The sequence below is a fragment of the Trichechus manatus genome, unplaced genomic scaffold (genome assembly GCF_000243295.1).
Source record: "Trichechus manatus latirostris isolate Lorelei unplaced genomic scaffold, TriManLat1.0 scaffold00069, whole genome shotgun sequence".
Lineage (NCBI taxonomy): Eukaryota > Metazoa > Chordata > Mammalia > Sirenia > Trichechidae > Trichechus > Trichechus manatus.
This window is the reverse complement of record NW_004444005.1, coordinates 1,187,755-1,206,553: the sequence shown is the minus strand read 5'-3', so window position 1 is coordinate 1,206,553 and position 18,799 is coordinate 1,187,755. Positions and strand designations below refer to the sequence as shown.

General features: G+C 39.8%; 1 protein-coding gene across 4 annotated transcripts in view; it reads left to right on the top strand.

Annotated features, from left to right (window-relative positions):
* ATP23 (ATP23 metallopeptidase and ATP synthase assembly factor homolog) overlaps window positions 1-18,282 on the top strand; it is a 19,200-nt gene extending 918 nt beyond the window's left edge. Inside the window, exons 2-6 of one of the 4 annotated variants that reach the window (XM_004379846.2) lie at window positions 4,636-4,681; window positions 5,340-5,421; window positions 9,060-9,197; window positions 11,257-11,340; window positions 17,524-18,282. In XM_004379846.2, coding sequence (XP_004379903.1) covers window positions 4,636-4,681; window positions 5,340-5,421; window positions 9,060-9,197; window positions 11,257-11,340; window positions 17,524-17,727 — 554 coding nt within the window. In that variant the 3' untranslated portion in view covers window positions 17,728-18,282. Of the gene's footprint in view, window positions 1-4,635; window positions 4,682-5,339; window positions 5,422-6,958; window positions 7,109-8,118; window positions 8,553-9,059; window positions 9,198-11,256; window positions 11,341-17,523 lie in introns of those variants that run through there. The other 3 variants (XM_023734524.1, XM_023734525.1, XM_023734523.1) reach the window with 3 other exon arrangements.
* The last annotated feature ends 517 nt before the right edge of the window (window positions 18,283-18,799 follow it).

The window sequence follows — 18,799 nt, the reverse complement described above, 5'->3', positions numbered from 1 at the left end:
TGACTACGCTCTTCCAATTTGTGCTGTTATTCTCACTTAAGATGAAGGCTTACAGAACAAAATAGTTTCTCATTTAACAGTTACTACAAATGTTGCCCTGTGACAATGGTTAACAATCTCACAACACATCAACAATATCCTTAGTCAACCTTGGATTGCCCATCACCAGCTTCCTTCTCCCCTTCTGCTTTCTGGCACTTGTCACTGGATTCCTGTACCTCGTTAGTCTCATTTGGTTTTATGGGGCCGTCCACTCCCAGGCTGAACAGTGAACCTCGGAGGTAACTTCACCACTGAGCTAAAAGGGTGTCTGGGGGCCATACTCTCAAGGTTTCTCCAGTCTCCTTTAGGCCAGTAAATCTGGTCTTTTTTTGTGGGTTAGAATCAAAAACACCAGTTTTGCAAACCTACCCTTCATTGGAAGTGTTTCTTAACTTTCCTATTTGGTTGGGCTTCAGAATGTTGAAAGCCCTGAAATGGACTGCAAAATCATGTGTGTATGAGCCTAAGTACATTTTTTTGGAGAGGTCATAGCTTAATCATATTCTCAAAGGGACCCATGACCCCCCCCAAAAAGTAAAGAATCACTGCTGTGGGTTAAATAGGGCTACAGCTACCTTCTGACTGATTTATCCCCAGTCCCAGGAACATTGCACTAGAGAATAAAGAAGATTTAACTTAGAAAATCAAAGTCTTAAACGCACTTTTCCCAAAACAAATTTTCATGAATGGCGAGTCAAAGTCCAAAAGTCAACCACCCATAGATTTTCCAGGAAAGGAGCCCTGGTGGCTCAGTGGTTAAGCGCCCAAAAGGTCAGAGGTCGGAACCCACCAGCTGCTCCCTGGGAGAAACGTGGCAGTCTGCTCCAGTAAAGATTACAGCCTCGGAAACCCTATAGGGCAGTTGTACTCTGTTACATTGGGTCACTATCAGTTAGAATCCACTCAGCGACACACACCAACAACAGTGTATAGGGAATCCAGGAAGGTTGGTGGAAGAAGGGAAGCAGAGAGTGAAGGGGAAAGGAATGATGACATTTGTATTTATTCTAAATACATACTGGACGCCTCCTAGGTTCTGGTGGGCAGAAATACAAAGATGAGTAACAGGTGTTTCAGAGTGGAGACCAGTGGATAGAACATGGGTTGTGGAGTTAAAAATGCGAGTTCAAATTCTGCTCTCCTTATTAGCTGTAGAAGATTGACCTAACCTCTCTGATCTCCTTTATTCTTGTCTGCAAAAAATGGGGATGAGGGGATAAAAATACCTGTCTTTTAGGGTTGTTGCAAGGAATAGATTTTAAGAATATAAAGTGCCAATATAGCAGGACCTATATAAAGGGTAGCTAGCTGTTCTTAATTTGTTCATAACAAATTATGGATAACATTGCGAAGAATGGGAATTCCAGAACACTTAACTGTGCTCGTGCAGAAACTGTATATAGACCAGGAGGCAGTCGTTTGAATAGAACAAGAGGATACTGAGTGGTTTACAATCAAAAAAGGTGTGTGCCGGCTTGTATCCTTTCATCATACTTATTCAATCTGTATGCTCAGTAAATAATCCGAGAAGCAGTACTATATGAAGAAGAACAAGACATCAGGATTAGGGGAAGACTCATTAACAACCTGTGATATGCAGATGACACAACCTTGCTTGCTGAAAGTGAAGAGGACTTGAAGCACTTACTGATGAAGATCCAAGACTACAGCCTTCAGTATGGATTACACCTCAACATAAAGAAAACAAAAATCCTCACAACTGGACCAATAGGCAACATTATGATAACAGAGAAAAGATTGAAGTTGTCAAGAATTTCATTTTACTTGGATCCACAATCAATGCCCATGGGAGCAGCAGTCAAGAAATCTGATGATGTATTGCATTGGACAGATAAGCTGCAAAAGACTTCTTTAAAGTGTTGAGAAGCAAAGATGTCACTTTGAGGACTAAAGTGCACCTGACCCAAACCAAAAAACCAAACCAAACCCATTGCTGTCAAGTAGAACTGCTCCATAGGGTTTCCAAGGAGCAGCTGGTGCATTTGAACTACCTACCTTTTGGTTAGCAGCTTTAGCTCTTGATCACTGCCCCACCAGCACACCTGACCCAAGCCGTGGTTTTTTCAATCATTTCATATGCATGTGAAAGCTGAACAATGAATAAGGAAGAATTGATACCTTTGAATTATGGTGTTGGCGAAGACTATTGACTATGCCATGGACTACCAGAAGAACAAACAAATCTGTCATGGAAAAAGTACAACCAGAATCCTCCTTAGAAGCTAGGATGGTGAGACTTCATTTCATGTACTTTGGACATGTTATTAGGAGGGACCAGTCCCTGGAGAAGGACATCATGCTTGGTAAAGTGGAGGATCAGTGAAAAAGAGGAAGACCCTCAGTGAGATGGATTGACACAGTGGCTGCAACAATAGGCTCAAACATAGTGTCATGGATTGATTTGTGTCCCCCAAAAATATCTGTTCACTTGGCTGGGTCATGATTCCTAGTGTTCTATGATTGTGTACCATTTTGTAAATCTGATGTGATTTTCTTATCTGTTGTAAACTCTATCATTATGATGAGGTTATATGTGATCTCCTTATGTGTTGTAAACTCTATCACTATGATGAGGTTATACTGATGAGGTCTACAAGATTGAACAGTGTCTTAAGCCAATCTCTTTTGAGATATAAAAGAGAGAAGCAAGCAGAGCCACATGGGAACCTCACACCACCAAGAAAGCAGTGCCAGGAGCAGAGCATGTCCTTTGGACCTGAGGTTCCTGTGCTGAGATGCTCCCAGGTCAAAGGAAGACCAATGCATCACAAGGACCTTCTTCCAGAGCTGACAGAGAGAGAGACTGCCTTCTTCTGGAAGCCTTGAATTTGGACTTGTAGTCTACGAGACTGTGAGAGAATAAATTTCTCTTTGTTAAAGCCATCCACTTGTGGTATTTTTGTTACAGCAGCATTAGATGACTAAGATACACAGCAATGATTGTGAAGATGGTGCAGGACTGGGCAGTGTTTCTTTCTGTTGTATATAGGGTCGCTATGAGTCGGAACCGACTTGATGGCACCTGACAACAACAATAGTTGTTCTTACAGTGGAAGAGCCAAACAGTGGAGGAAGAGTTGAGATAAAGTATGAGGAGGGTGGGTACTGAAGTGAGCCCCAGCAAGAATCAGCTGGCCTCAACCTTCCAAGGGGAGGGCTGCTGGGGGGACCTGTTGGTGGTAGTCCAGTGTCAACAGATAACTTTAAAATCCTCTCCCTGAGACAAGGGAGATGGAAGAAACCAGGCCTCATGGGAGACCTTTTCCACTCCCCTTTTTCTTCAAAGCAAATCCATTCTAAATAATACTGCAAGTCCTTTTTCAAGTACCAGACACTGTGTTCCCTGTCTTTTTTTTCCCCCCGTTAAGGGGACTTCAGACTTTTGAACCCACTTCAACTTTATAAAACTCTGTTAGTTATTTGAGAAATAATAGTGTACTTTCTGTGGTGCCTGATGCCTGATACACACTCAATTAGCAGTGCTTATTGATAACACTCTTAAGACGGAGCAGGTTAGAAAAGCAGTAAACCTATGTCTAACTTTCTCACCCCACGCTAGTTTTCTTTTACTCACCTATTTTTTGTGACCTTTTTTTTTTTTTAATAATTTTAACTTTGGCTTCTTTTTCTTTTTTCTGGTTTTTTGGCCTATGTCGTGTAATTTGCTTTGCACGTATACTCTCAGACAAGATGCCTATGTAAAAGTTGATATTAGAGGCATTTAGGTTCGTTATACTTTCCTGCAATAGTCACAGCTCATAGACTCTTAGAAGTGGAAGGCCCCCGGAAGTCATCTAACGCATCCCCCCCCAATACAGGAAAAGTTTCTGTGTAATTTCTGACCAAGATGGTCTATAGACCCCTGCTTAGTTAGCTGTTGTTTGAGGCTCTTTGAGGCTACACACCTATGGTTTCAACACCTAACTGTTGGAAAAATCCTTTCTTACATGAGTTGAAATCTGCCACATGTACCTACCATTCTTGGGCCCTTGTTCTGCCCTTTGAATAAACATTGAATGAAGCTACTGTGGTCCTAGTTAAGTCTTCTCCATCCCAAATCCCCAAATCCTTTCTTGTTTTTCATCCAACATTCTCCCTTACTATGCTAGTCACCATCCCCTGTGGAAGAGCTTCAGTTGACAGGTCTCATTTGAAGTGTGGTACTCAGAATGGGACATGGTGTTACCAGTGTGGTCAGATCAGGACAGAGAACAGTGGGGTTACTACCTTCCCCAAATATGGATACTATGTTGCTGTTTGTTTCTGTGGATGTAGCCCAGAAGTTCTCTTAGTCTTTTTGGTATATATTGTAATACAGTGTGGTTGATCATTGATACAATCTAAGATGCTTTGTGGTACCCAGCTTGGTGTTTGTGTCAGTGTCTTATTTTGTTAAAGGCTTATGTTAATTTTAAGTTTGTCTTTTCATATTAATTTTTACCAATTCTAAGATAACATTACTTAATTAGAGATTTGTGAATTACTGTTTGATAATCTTATACTGCTTTTTGGATATTCAATTAGTGCTATTTTTTCTAATCAGCATATTTAATCAAACCAATATCTTTTTAGATCCTTATGTCAAACTTCTACTTGACGCTATGAAGCACTCTGGTTGGTAAGTTTATCTTTTTGAAGTGTTTCTCTTATATTCTAGCTGCTAAAAAACAAAAACCAAAAAAACTGGAACTACTTAAGATTTCTCACTCCAGGCCATGAAGCCCTTTCCATATGGTGGGTGGTAGTGACCAGCTTTGTCTCTCCAGGCGGGCCTTCTTCTCTTTGGACATCTGCTCTAATGCTAAATTTCTGGCACTCCCCCTCACTTTGGGTATTTAGTAAAGACAGTACCCAAAATCTTTCTTGTAAGTATTACCAAACTTGGCCTTTCCACTACACCAGCCTAGGCATTGTTGTAAATGGAGAAGAAATCTCAGCTTGTTACATAGGAGCCTTTCATGTGTTTAACTTTGAGAAGTTTAGAGGAAGTGACTTAACATTCTAGTCCAAGGGCAGGAACTCCAGCATATTTCCAGTAGTCAACCAAATGCTTTATGGACTCGTATCATAGAATTTGAACTAAGATAGATTTTGCAGACATAGTCTCCTTATTTTCTGGATGAGAAGACTGAGCCCTGAAGGCGTTAAGTTGCTTTCCCAGGCAGTGAGAGGATTTGCCATAACGGTCTTCTGACTCCAGGCCCAGGGCTGTTTCCTCTGCGCTGGGTGCATACTGCTTCTGGTCATTGTTTCTTTAATTCATTCTTGCCTTTTAGTGCTGTTAACAGAGAGAGACATTTTTCTTGTGAAGATTGTAATGGAAGCGTCAGTGGAGGCTTTGATGCTTCATCATCTCAGGTAGGCATTTTTGCCAAGTCATTCTCTTCCCTGCAACCTTCTCTCCTGATACTTGCCAAGCACTATATGCTGGGCATGCTGTTTGGTAGACTTTGTGTAGGACTCAAAACGTGAATGAGTCCCTACTCTTAAGGAATTTACACCCTCACAGGGGAGATAAAACATGAACACAATTATAAAATTTGAGACAGATTAAACTATTTTAGGTGTGTGGTTGTCAGAATGGGACAGTGCTGTGATGGACCGAGAGATGCCAACAGATCCAGCTAGAGGTTGTAAAGCCTCCTCAGGGGCCAAGAAGACAAAGACAGGGTAGCATGAGCAAAAGTGGGTGCTGGGAAAGCCCAAGGCATGTTTGGAGAATGGCTTGCTGTCTAGTTTAGCTGGAGGGCAGGGATGCATTGGGAATTAGAGGAAATGGGATTGGAAAGAGAGGTATGATGGAGGTCTTGAATGCTAAACTAAAGGGTTACCTTGATATCATGAGAAGTGATGTACCTTGGAAAATTTTTGATTGAGGGAGTGAGATTTCTCATCTGTAAAATATGGGTAATGATTGTATCTACCTTATCGAATGGTTAAAATGAGATATCTCTTATAAAGTGCTTGTCATGGGACCTGGCCCATAGAAGGCACTCAATAAGTGTTATTATTAGTTTCAGGTCACTGGAGGGTTATGACAGAGTCTTGAAGATGGTAGATGGATGCTGTCACATGATAAGAGTAGATGAAGGTGTTATAAGTAACTATTTCCATCTTGAGATACAACCTACATTTAACTTCCCTCAACTATTTCCTGCTGGGGAATTTTATATGTATACCTTTTAATATTTTACGTTCCTGTATCTTTTACAGGAAAGCTACAGTAATCATAGGAAAAAGCAATGTAACATAGAGATTAGAGGTCTGGGTTTTGGAGTCAGATAGATTTGGATTCTAATCCCAGTTCTTCCACTTGTTAGCTGTGAGGCCCTAGGAACGTTATTTGTCTTATTCTCAGTCATTTGTAAATTGGTAATCATAGTACCTGTAGCTCTCACCAAAATGACTCCTAGTAAATTCACTCCTGTTGTGGTTAAATAGAGCAGACCTTCTGAATCATCTTTAGCCGTATTGAACACAATTGGTCACTCTCTCTTTTTATTCTTTAAATTAAAAATTTAATTGTGAAACATCCAGCGCATACAGAAGAGTGTAAAAAGTCTCTATGTGCATTTCAGTAATGATCATAAAGTGCCACCCAGGTTTGAGAAACAGAACGTTACTAAGAGTTCAGAAGCCTGTGTACCCTCTTGATTCGCATCGCTGTCCCTTCATTATCCTGACTTTGCGGTAACCATTTCCTGCTTTTCTAAGTGGTTTTGTCATCTATCATCTGTCTATACCCCAAACAATGTGTTATTTAGTTTTGCTAGTTTTGAACTTTATAAATGGAATCCTTTGATTTTTATTTAAATGAAATCATAGCTTATATAGTCTTACGTAACTTCATTTTTTTGTTCAGCATTGTTTGTTAGATTCTTTCGTGTTGTTGTGTGTAGCTCTGGTTTATGTCCTTGTTGAATAGTGTTCCATTGTATGTCTCTACTACAGTGTACCCTGTTTCCAGTTGTATGTTTATGAACAATGCTGCTATCCGAGTTCTTGTCCTTCTCTCCTGGTACACGTGTGAAAGAGTTTCTCCAAGGTATACATCTAGGAGTGGAATTACTGGGTCATATAGCATGCATGTGATTGACTTTAGAAGGTAATGCTAAACACACTTCCCTTGGTTTCCAGTTTCCAGTGCTCTTCTGGTTTCTCCTTTGCCAGCTCATCTGCCAGCTCCCAGCCCTTAAATGTTGAAGTCTCTTAATGCTTGATGTTAGATCCTCTTCTCTTCTTACTCTGTGCTCTGCCAAGGGGATCTCATTTATCTGCCTAGGTCTGAGCTCTCCATATATTCAAGTGCCCACTTAACGCCTACACATGCATGTCTCAAAGGCACCTCAGACCTGACATATCCAAGTCCAGATTCATGATTTTTACCATGTCTCATCCTCACCTAACCTGATCTTTTAGTTTTACATGTTTCAGTGAATGGTACCACCATCCATTTTATTACTCAAGTCAGAAATTTAGGAATCATTCTTGCTACCTCTGATCCCCTCCCATATTCTATTTATCATCAAATTTTGTGCAATTTATCTTGTAAGTACCTCTTTTTGCTCCCACCTTCCTAGCTCAAGTACCATTGTCTGTTGCCTAGAATGCTTTAATACCTTCAGCTAGTCTCTGCATCCAGTCTTGGTCGTCATCTGCTTATTCTCTCCACTATAGTCAAAAGGATAAAAACAAAGTAAAGCAAAACTCTGTTTCAACACTCCCTGTTGGTGGCTTCCCATTGCTCTCAGGTTAAGGACTAGGCCTTCAGTGATTTGGCCCCTGCCCACCATACCAACCTTATCTCATGCCTACCACCTCCAGCTCTCTGTGCTTCAACTCTGTGGGTCTGCTTTTAGCTTCTCAAACATTCTTCTCCTCCCAACTCTCCCCCTGCCCTTTGCATATGTTGTTCTCTCAGTCTGGAATGTCCCCTTCCGTCTGCTTCTCGAGTTTAACTCCAGTCATCCGTTAGATCCCAGATCCCGTTCCTTCTGCAGAGATCCCAACCCTCCAGATCAGGTCAGGCATCCTCATTATATGTGCTCTCAACAACCTGGGCTTTTCTTCATGATAAGTGCCATTGCATATATTTAAACATTTTGGTAAATATTTGGCTAATTTCTGTCTTCACCAGTCGATTACAAATTCCTCAAGGGTGAGGATAAGGTCTCAATAAGTATTGAATAAGTGAGTGTTGAATGAATGTATATAAAATATATGGCACTCATCTCAGTGGCTGGCACATAGTAAATACACAATAAATGGCAGCTGTTATTATTAGGATCCCTCATGTCTTTACTATTCTTGTAGGGTCCTACTCAGCGTGCTCTTGGCTTTTTGCACTTCTTTCTGAAGGTCTTTCTGAGGATTTTTTCCTGGCAATTCTAGTAGAATGAGGACACTGGTGGGCATTCACTATTCATTCATTTCTCATTCAGAAACTCGATAAGAAGCATTTTGCATATATTCTCATTTAATTCTGCGAGGTAGGTACTTTAATTATCTCTTTTATGAGTCAGAACTGACTTGATGGCAATGGGTTTGGTTTGGTTTGGTTTTACATTTGAGGAAACTGACTACAGAGCGGTTAAGAAACTTGCCCAAGGTCACTCAGTTACTAAGGAGTGGGATTTGAACCTGCTTGCTTCACCCCAAAGCCCGTCTCGTAATCATAATGCCGTGAAGTCCCAGACAGATTGGTGTGGTCAGCCTGATGAGGATGGCATGTTAATTAGTGTCCTCAGTCTGTGTGCTGTTGTGGTCCAGAGAGAGGAGGAAGAAGATGTTAGTAGTTGAGGAAAGCTCAGTGGAGCATCTACAGTTAAGAGTATGTCTTGACAGGTAAGTCGGTGTGGGTAGGTGGAGAAGAGTGGGCAGAGGCATTCCAAGCAAGTGAGCCCCCCAGCCCCTTAGTGTGGGAGAGAAGATGGACTCTATAAAATGAGAGTAGGTTTTCAAAATAACCCAACTTCTCTTATTTTGGTGTCTCCTAGATTGTTCTGTGCCAAAATAATATCCGTAATCAGGCCCATATGAACAGAGTGGTCACCCACGAGCTCATTCATGCGTTTGATCACTGTCGTGCTCATGTTGACTGGTTCACCAATGTCAGACATTTGGCCTGCTCAGAGGTAAGTTTTATTGTAGAAGACACTTTTTTCTTTCAGATTTTATCAAGTGACTTTGTGTTCAGACGTTTTATCCCAAATATAATTTATTTAAGCTTTTAACTTTTCTTACTGTCATAGTTCCACCTTAGTCTTGAAGTTCTGTTTTTAACTATTATTGAGTACAATTTTTGAGATACAGCTAGAGAAATTTTAAGTATCTTTTTAGGATTATCTTAAATAACCTTTAAGTCCTAATAGTAGTGATGACTGACTTTAATTGTAATAAGAAACTATTAATTTTTCCTATTCAATAAACTATATAATATAATATAAGGAGCTCTGGTGGCACAGTGCGCTTGGTTGCTAACCGAAAGGTCAGCTGTTCAAACCCAACCAGCAGCTCCACAGGAGATAGGTGTGGCAGTCTGCTTCCATAAAGATTACAGCCTTGGAAACCCTATGGGGCAGTTCTACTCTGTCCTACTGGGTTGTTATGAGTTTTAATTGACTCAATGGCAGTGGGTATGTGATATAAATATAATACAAATAGTTAACATTTATTGAGGGCTATATGCCAAACACTGTGTTAACTGTTAGTGTGGATTCTTATTTAATCTTCACAACAGCCCATTGGAGGAGCTACTGTTACTGTCCCTGTTTTATATATTTGGAAAGTGAGGCAGTTGTTCAGTGCTTGAAATCCTAGTTAGCAACCAGCAGAGGCAGGATTTGTATTCAAGCCAGGCAGGATTACAGCCAGGGCTCTTACCTGGTTTGCTGTGCTGCCTTCCATAGGTAAAGCTCCTTGCTTGTCCTAGAATAAAACTTTTAGTGTAATCATCTTAAATGGGTCTCAAAACTACAGCATAAAAAGATATTTATTATTAAGTGCTTTGAATTGCTCTCTGAAGTACACCACACACACGCTGCTAGAGAGACGTGTGTTTCATACTTGGATTTCATTAATTGAAGAGTGTGATGTGAAGAGAAGTTAAAAAACAAAACAAAACAATATGAATCTCAAGATTATACTTTATAACTTAGATTATTTTCTCTTTCCCTTGAAATTAGTAAGTGGCCCCATTGCATCTACTTACAATTCATATTATTTGGAGAGTAGACTAAAACCTGAATTTTTAAATAGATGTGTCTCTTGGGTATTATGAAAATTAATGCCTGTTAGCTAGTTAAAGTGTGTTAAGTGCCTTGAGCTCCTCAGAGCAATGAGGCCATGTTGTTGTAGAAGTAACAAGAAGTGGGCCATTCTGTTCGCAGTAAGCTAGCAAAAATGTGGCCAGGCTGGCTGTAGAATCTATGTGGCTAGTTCCAAGATTTTTATATTTATTAAAGTTGCTTCTTTTTTTAAAAATATAGCTAATTAGAAGATGCATCCTGACTTCAGGCTATCATGCTCTTAGCGTGACCATTTGGAATGTTCTTGGTTCTTTGTGTTGGATGGAGAACTACTTCGTACCACTTAATTTTTCTTAGGACATTCAAGGCCCTTAGGAATGTCATGAACTTGTGTGGGTTTGAGGGAAGGTCCAAGAGAATTTCAAAGATCTGGGCTAGGGGTGGGGGGTTCATATGCTGAAAGTGTCTGAGGCACTGATGTATTGAGTTTTTAAGCTTGCATTGAAATTCAGTTGGCAGATCTTTGGAAGAATGCTTTCTTGAAGCCCTTTCGGTAATTTCTAGCAGTGTTAGTGTCTTGAAGACATGAACTTTAAGTTCCAACTCTCTGACTTTTGGTGTTAAAAGAAATTAGTTCAGCCAGTGAGGCTACAGTTTAAAATTTAGCAAATTCACTCTCGTAGATGATTGAACTTTCCCCCATCTCCTGGTGTGTTTGGCATTGTCTAGTATAGCTCATGGATAGGTGTTCTTTTTTCTTAATTTAAAGACTTATTGAGTCAATAGACTTCTAAAAATTCTTTAAAAAAATCTTACATATACTGTCTTCTTAGAAAAACACAGATTTTCTATTCTTTTCTAATTTTTTAAAAATTGATTGCTATTATAAAGGATATAGAGCATGAGTATGTATTTTCTTTTCATTTGCCTTATGTCTTTGTGATAGATTCGAGCTGCTAACCTCAGTGGAGACTGCTCACTTGTAAATGAAGTATTCAGGTTACATTTTGGATTAAAACAACACCATCAGGTAAAAACTAACCTTCGAAGCTGCCTACCTTCAAGAATGTTATGAGTGGAAATAATGAATGAAGAACGAGAAGTACATTTAGTATTTGAAATTTGCAAGAACTACCTGCCTTAGTCATCTAGTGCTGCTGTAACAGAAATACTACAAGTGGATGGTTTCAACAAAGAGAAATTTATTCTCTCACAGTCTGGTAGGCTAGAAGTCCAAATTCAGGGCATCAGTTCCAGGGGAAGACTTTCTCTCTCTGTTGGCCTTTTCATCAGTGTTCCCCTAGACTAGGAGCTTCTCCACACAGGGACCCCTGGTCCAAAGGATATGCTCTGCTCCCGGCACTGCTTTCTTGATGGTATGAGGTCCCCAACTCTGTTTGCTTCCCTTTCCTTTTATCTCTTGTAAGATAAAAGGTGGTGCAGGCCACACCCCAGGGAAACTCCCTTCACATTGGATCAGGGATGTGACCTTAGTAAGGGTGTTATAATCCCACCCTAATCCTCTTTAACATAAAATTACAATCACAGAATGGAGGACAACCACACAATACTGAGAATCATGGCCCAGCCAAATTGATATGCACATTTTTGGGGGTACATAATTCAATCCATGACACTCCCTCTATGAAAAGAATTAAAAAATGTATCCCTCTTAAGCCAAACCAACCAAATCCATTGCCGTCGAGTTGATTCTGACTCATAGCGACCTCATAGGACAGAATAGAATGCTGGGGCAACTCCTAGAGTTTCCAAGGAGCGCCTAGTAGATTTGAACTGCTGACCTTCTGGTTAGCAGCTGCAGCTCTTAACCACTACGCTATCAGGGTTTCCCCTCTTAAGCCAAATGGGTGGAATTTAATTTTACTTTATAATTATGGGCAAGCTCTATGACTGACGGAGAGATTTGATAGTAAAAAGAGCTATGATGTCACTCCTGGGATACTTTTGAATGGGGGTGGATAAGGAATGGAAGTGAAGTCACAGCCTGTCTTCTGTCTGAACAGGCCTGGACGTACATTTTCTAAACTACCACAGGATTCTAGAGGGATGAAAAGAGTAATACCTTTCAGAACAGATTGAGACTCCGTTGCAGCACAGGTTATGGCTGTGTACCAGTTCACCTTTAAGGCTGTATGATGTGATAGAAAAAGCTTTGGATTGTCACAGACTTGATTATGATGAGCTGAACTGACAGGGATTTTGTAAACAAAACAAAACAAAAACAAAAAACCAAAACCATAAGGCAAGATGATCCTGCTAGGAAGTCTTTAAGATTCGTGATAGATGGACATGGGGGAAAGGAAGTGTAGAGCTGATAGACTGATAATGAATATGAGCAGTTCTGCCCACAGCAACCAAGGGGCTCTGTATCCACACTCAGGGGAAAGGCTGGTCAGAGATTTTTCTATGGGAAGAGCTCATTGGGCCATTTTCCTGAGGTATGTGGGCACCAGAATAGCAGTTTCAACTAGATATAAAAAAGGATAGGCATAGAACAACAACAGGAAGGCCCTTGGTTCTTCAGAGAAGGGAATAACTCAACTCTGGGCTGGAGGGTGGAAAGTCATAGTGAACTAGTAGGAGAAATTGTGTACTTAGTGATTGGGAGCTAGAAGACAGGCCTGCTGCCTAGAAAAGGTGATTATTCCAATAGAACTGGTAATGCTTTCAGCTTGTTCAAATCAGCTTAGTAATTTGCCACTGAACTTGTCTTGTGCTCCATGTCTTCTGTGCCCTTAAATCCCTGCCTCTCTGGTGAATTCAGCTTAGGCTGAATTTGAATGGGCTGTGTATTCTGGCTCTCAGTGGAGAAGATCCAAGTAGGATACACATCCATATACTCCTAGAGAGGAGGATAATGTGGTTAAAGTATGTGATCCAGGGCCCACATCTTTGAAAGAGAAGTCTGTCCTCTTTCTGCTTTTGGGCAGCAGCAGCAGAACGGGAATAGAAAATAGAAGTAGAACAGGATGGAAAATAAATGGAGAGGTGGGAGTCTGATTGAGGGAGAAGAGTCTTAGAGAAAGGAGTCCCTACTTTTTTTTATAGCATGTACCTAAGAAACATAAACAGCAAGTACAGTACCTGATTGTAAATCTGCACAGCCATACTTTTTTCTTCTTTTTAAAAGTATTTTATTGTGCTTTAGGTGAGAGTTTATGTTTTAGTGATCTAGTGCCGCTCTAACAGAAATACCACAAGTAGATGGCTTTAACAAAGAGAAATTTATTCTCTCACAGTCTGGTAGGCTAGAAGTCCAAATTCAGGGCATCAGCTCCAGGGGAAGGCTTTCTCTGTTGGCTCTGGAGGAAGGTCCTTGTCATAAATCCTCCCCTGCACTAGGAACTTCTCTGTGCAAGAACCCCGGGTCCAAAGGACGTGCTCTGCCCCGGGCACTGCTTTCTTGGTGGTATGAGGTCCCCAAGTCTCTGCTTGGTTTCCGTTCCCTTTATCTCTTGTAAGATAAAAGGTGGCACAGGCCACACTCCAGGGAAACTCCCTTTATACTGGACCAGGGATGTGACCTTAGTAAGGTTGTTACAATCATACCCTAATCCTCTTTAACATAACATTACAATCACAAAACGGAGGACAACCACACAATACTGGGAATCATGGCCCAGCCAGATTGATATATACATTTCTGGGGGACATAATTCAATCCATGACAGTTTACAACGCATTAGTTTCTCATTCAAAAATTTATGCACAAATCGTTTTGTGACATTGGTTGCAATCCCCACAATGTGTCAGCACTCTCCCGCCTTCCCTTTCTACCCTAGCTTTTCAGTGTCCATTCATCTAGTTTTCCCGTCCCTTCCTGCCTTCTCATCTTTGCTTTTGGGCAGGTCCCATTTGGTCTCGTATACTTGATTTGAACTAAGAACCACATTCCTCACGTGTCTTATGGTTTGTTTTATAGGCCTGTCTGATCTTTGGCTGAACGGTGGACTCTACGAGTGGCTTCACTTCTGAGTTAGCCGGGTGTCCAGGGGCCATAGTCTCAGGGCCTCTTCTAGTCTCTGTCAGACCAGTAAGTCTGGTCTTTTTGTTGTTGTTGTTGTGAATTTGAATTTTGTTCTCCATTTTTCTCCTGCTCTGTCCAGAACCCCCTATTGTGATCCCTGTCACACGGGTCGGTGGTGGTAGCCAGGCACCATCAAGTTCTACTAGGCTCAGGCTGGTGGAGGATGTGGTTCATGTGATCTGTTAGTCCTTTGGACTAATATTTTCCTTGTGTCTTTGGTTTTTTTCATTCTCCTTTGCTCCGAACAGGATGGGACCAATAGATGTATCTTGGATGATTGCTTGCAAGCTTTTAAGACCCCAGATGCTACTCACCAAAGTAGTATGTAGAACATATTCTTTATGAGCTATGTTATGTCAGTTGACCTAGATGTCCTGAGATAATGGTCCCCAGCTCTCAGCCCACAGTCATACCTTTATTTTAAGAAAATTTTTTTTACATTTGGAGAGAAGTGGATCTGAACTGTGGTCCACATTTGTCTCTCAACTCTGTTGTTCTAGGAGACACATTTTTGCTCCTTTTTTCCTCCTTGGAAGGGAGAAATTTTCTTTCTTCCCGGCAATTACTGTTAGGTAAACTGTTTTCTTAGGAACCAAACTTTAATTCCTATATAAAGAACACTCAGGAGAAAAAATAATTTGATTAAAAAAAAAATTTTTTTTTTCTAAAAAATAATGACACTTTTCCAGTTTGGGTGTGCAGTTTCCTATTGCCTCCAGGGAACAGAGTCTCCGCCTCAAAGGAAAAGTTATCTAACATTGGCCAACTGAAAATTTAAGGGAGAGAGATGCAGAAGTAAAGCATATCTTGTTGTTGTTAGGTGCCATCGAGTTGGTTCTGCCTCATAGTGACCCTGTGTACAACAGACTGAAGCACTGCCTGCTGTGCCATCCTCATAATTGTCGCTCTGTTTGAGCCCATTGTTGCAGCCACTGTGTCAATACATCTCATTGACGATCTTCCTCTTTTTTGCTGACCCGTCACTCTGCCAGGCATGATGTCCTTCTCCAGGGACTGGTCCCTTGTGATAACATGTCCAAAGTACATGAGACGAAGTCTCGCCATCCTAGCTTCTAAGGAGCGTTCTGCCTGTACTTCTAAGACAGATTTGTTTGTTCTTCTGGCACTCCATGGTATATTCAATATTCTTCGCCAACACCATAATTCAAAGACATCAATTCTTCTTTGGTCTTCCTTATTCATTATCCACTTTCACATGCATATGAGGCAATTGAGAATACCGTGGCTTGGGTCAGGCCCACCTTAGTCCTCCAAGTGCCATCTTTGCTTTTTAACACTTTAAAGAGGTCTTTTGCAGCAGATTTGCCCCATGCAATATGTCTTTTGATTTCTTGACTGCTGCTTCCATGGGCATTGATTGCAAGTAAATGAAATCCTTGACAACTTCAATCTTTTCTCCATTTATTATGATGTTGGTTATTGGTCCAGTGGTGAAGTATAATCTGTACTGAAGGCTGGAGTCTTTGACCTTCATTGGTAAGTGCTTCAAGTCCTCTTCTGTTTCGGCAAGCAAAGGTTGTGTCATCTGCATATTGCAGGTTGTTAATGAGTCTTCCTCCGATCCTGATGCTGCGTTCTTCTTCATGTAGTCCAGCTTCTCGGATTATTAGCTCAGCATACAGATTGAATTAGTATGGTGAAATGATACAACCTTGATGTACACTTTTCCTGATTTTAAACCATGCACTATCCCCTTGTTCTGTTTGAACGACTGCCTCTTGGTCTGTGTACGTGTTTTGCATGAGCACAATTAAGTGTTCTGGAATTCCCATTCTTCGCAGTATTATCCATCATTTGTTATGATCCACACAGTCGAATGCCTTTTCATAGTCAGTAAAACACAGATAAACATCTTTATGGTATTCTCTGCTTTCAGCTAAGACCCATCTGACATCAGCAATGATATCCCTTGTTCCATGTCCTTTTCTGAATCTGGCTTGAATTTCTGGCAGTTCCCTGTGTATGTACTGCTGCAACCATTTTTGAATTATCTTCAGGGAAATTTTACTTGCATGTGATATTAACGATATTGTTCAATAATTTCTACATTCTGTTGGATCACTTTTCTTTGGAATGGGCACAAATATGTATCTCTTTCAGTTGATTGGCCAGGTAGCAGTCTTCCAAATTTCTTGGCATAGATGAGTGAGTGCTTCCAGCATTGCATTTGTTTGTTGAAACGTCTCAATTGGTATTCTGTCAGTTCCTGGAGTCTTGATTTTTGCCAGTGCCTTCAGTGCAGGTTGGACTTCTTCCTTCAGTGTCGTTTGTTCTTGATCATTTGCTACCTCCTGAAATGGTTGAACGTTGACCAATTCTTTTTGATACAGTGATTCTGTGTATTCCTCCTATCTTCTTTTGATGCTTCCTGTTATTCAGTGTTTTGCCCATAGAATCCTTCAATTTTGCAACTTGAGGCTTGAATTTTTTCTTCCGTTCTTTCAGCTTGAGAAATGCTGAGCCTGTTCTTCCCTTTTGGTGTTATAACTCCAGGTCTTTGCACATTTCATTGTTATACTTTATCTTCTCGAGCCGTCCTTTGTAATCTTCTGTTCAGCTCTTTTACTTCATCATTTCTTCCATTTACTTTAGCTACTCTTATGTTCCAGAGCAAGTTTCAGAGTCTGTTCAGATGTCCATTTTGTTCTTTTCTTTCTTTCCTGTCTTTTTAATGACCTTTTGCTTTCTTCATGTATGATGTCCTTGACATCATTCCACAACTCGTCTGATCTTTGGTCATTAGTGTAGTTTAAAGTATATCTTAAGTTTAATTAAATTTTATGAAAAATTTAGTCAGGAGCATGTTTATAGATTTTTTTGTGATTTTGCAAACTGGGAGTTACTGATTGTCAGACACTGTCCAGAATTTCAGAGAATGACATCTGCATGTGTTATTGGGAAAGATGAGAAAATGAAGGTCTTATTTATACCTAAATAATTTTCAGTTGAGCTAAACATGTTCTGTAAAAGAAGAGTTATGTTTCTTTGTTCATTTTGTTTTTCTAATTTGTAATGACAGAAATTAATAAAATAGTATGAGAGGAAGTTAATGTAAATTTTGGTTCAGATGTTATGTAAAATTTTATTATTTCATAATTAAATTTTCATATAAAATTAATGCCACATACTTTTCCTTCTTCTTAGACTTGTGTTCGAGACCGAGCCATTCTTTCTATCTTGGCTGTTAGGAATATCAACAAAGAAGTAGCTCAAAAGGCTGTTGATAAAGTTTTTGAATCTTGTTTCAATGACCTTGAACCCTTTGGAAGGATCCCACATAACAAGACTGATGCAAAATATGCTCATAGAGACTTTCAAAATCGTGATCGATACTTTTCAAATATATGAAGACAATGACATTTTATACTATAGAACTTCAGTGATCATGAAGAAATAATGATTTTCAAATGGACAAACGTAAAATATAAATGAGTAATTAACTGCAGATAACACGAAGAAGATGCTGATTCTAGCATATGGTCGGAAAAAGTAACTGTGGCAAAAAATGTAACTGCCTTAAACTCCAAGGCAAAAATTATTATCATTATAACTTAATTATATGGTAAATAAGGTAAATAAATTGCATTTTTATATTTTCTACAGTATATTTTTTTATTGTGTTTTATTTGTTTTTATTATGTAATTATTTTAAAGTTTAGTTATAAACCTGTGAAATGTGCCCTTGTATGATGTTGATAGGTGACCAGAATTGGCATTTGCATTTTAGAGATTAAATGTAAAGACAAATGCACTGATCTTACTCTAAGATATTCACTGAGGTATTGTCATGATCAAAACATTGAAAGAATAAAAGTTGAGAACTATTTGTTCAATGGTCAATGCCCCTACTCCCTGCTCTTCTCTCAAAATATATATGGGAACCATATGGCCTAGTTTTCTGGGGAAAGTCTTGTTCACATTTTTTAAAAGAGCAGTACATTAAATTATCATGCAATCTAATTTAATTTTATATCTTTATAAGATTTTTTTGTATAATACAGTCTCAAATCTTTTTTCAGGGCCTCTGTCTGAATTTTGGATTCAGAAAATATGGTCATTTTATCTATAATGGCAGCTTAACTGGCAGCTCCATCTTCTACTTGGCAAACATTCTTGGCTTGTTTACAGACGGAAAGATGGTGATGTGGGTTAGAGGTTTAAAGACAATGAAACTAACAGGGTTCTTTCTTGTGTGTTAAAATTTGATTACCTATAAATTATAATGTGGTACCTCAAGTCTAAAAAACTATTAAAGATTAAAAACAAGATTTGTACTCTATTTTAAGATTGTGGTAAAACTAGTATGCAGTGTAGTTTTGGAAATGAGTGCATGGAAGCTCCTCATTATCATAGATAACTGGTGCCAGCGAAAAGGCCACTGAATGAATCCAGTTGAAAAGGGAGCCAAAATTTTATAGTA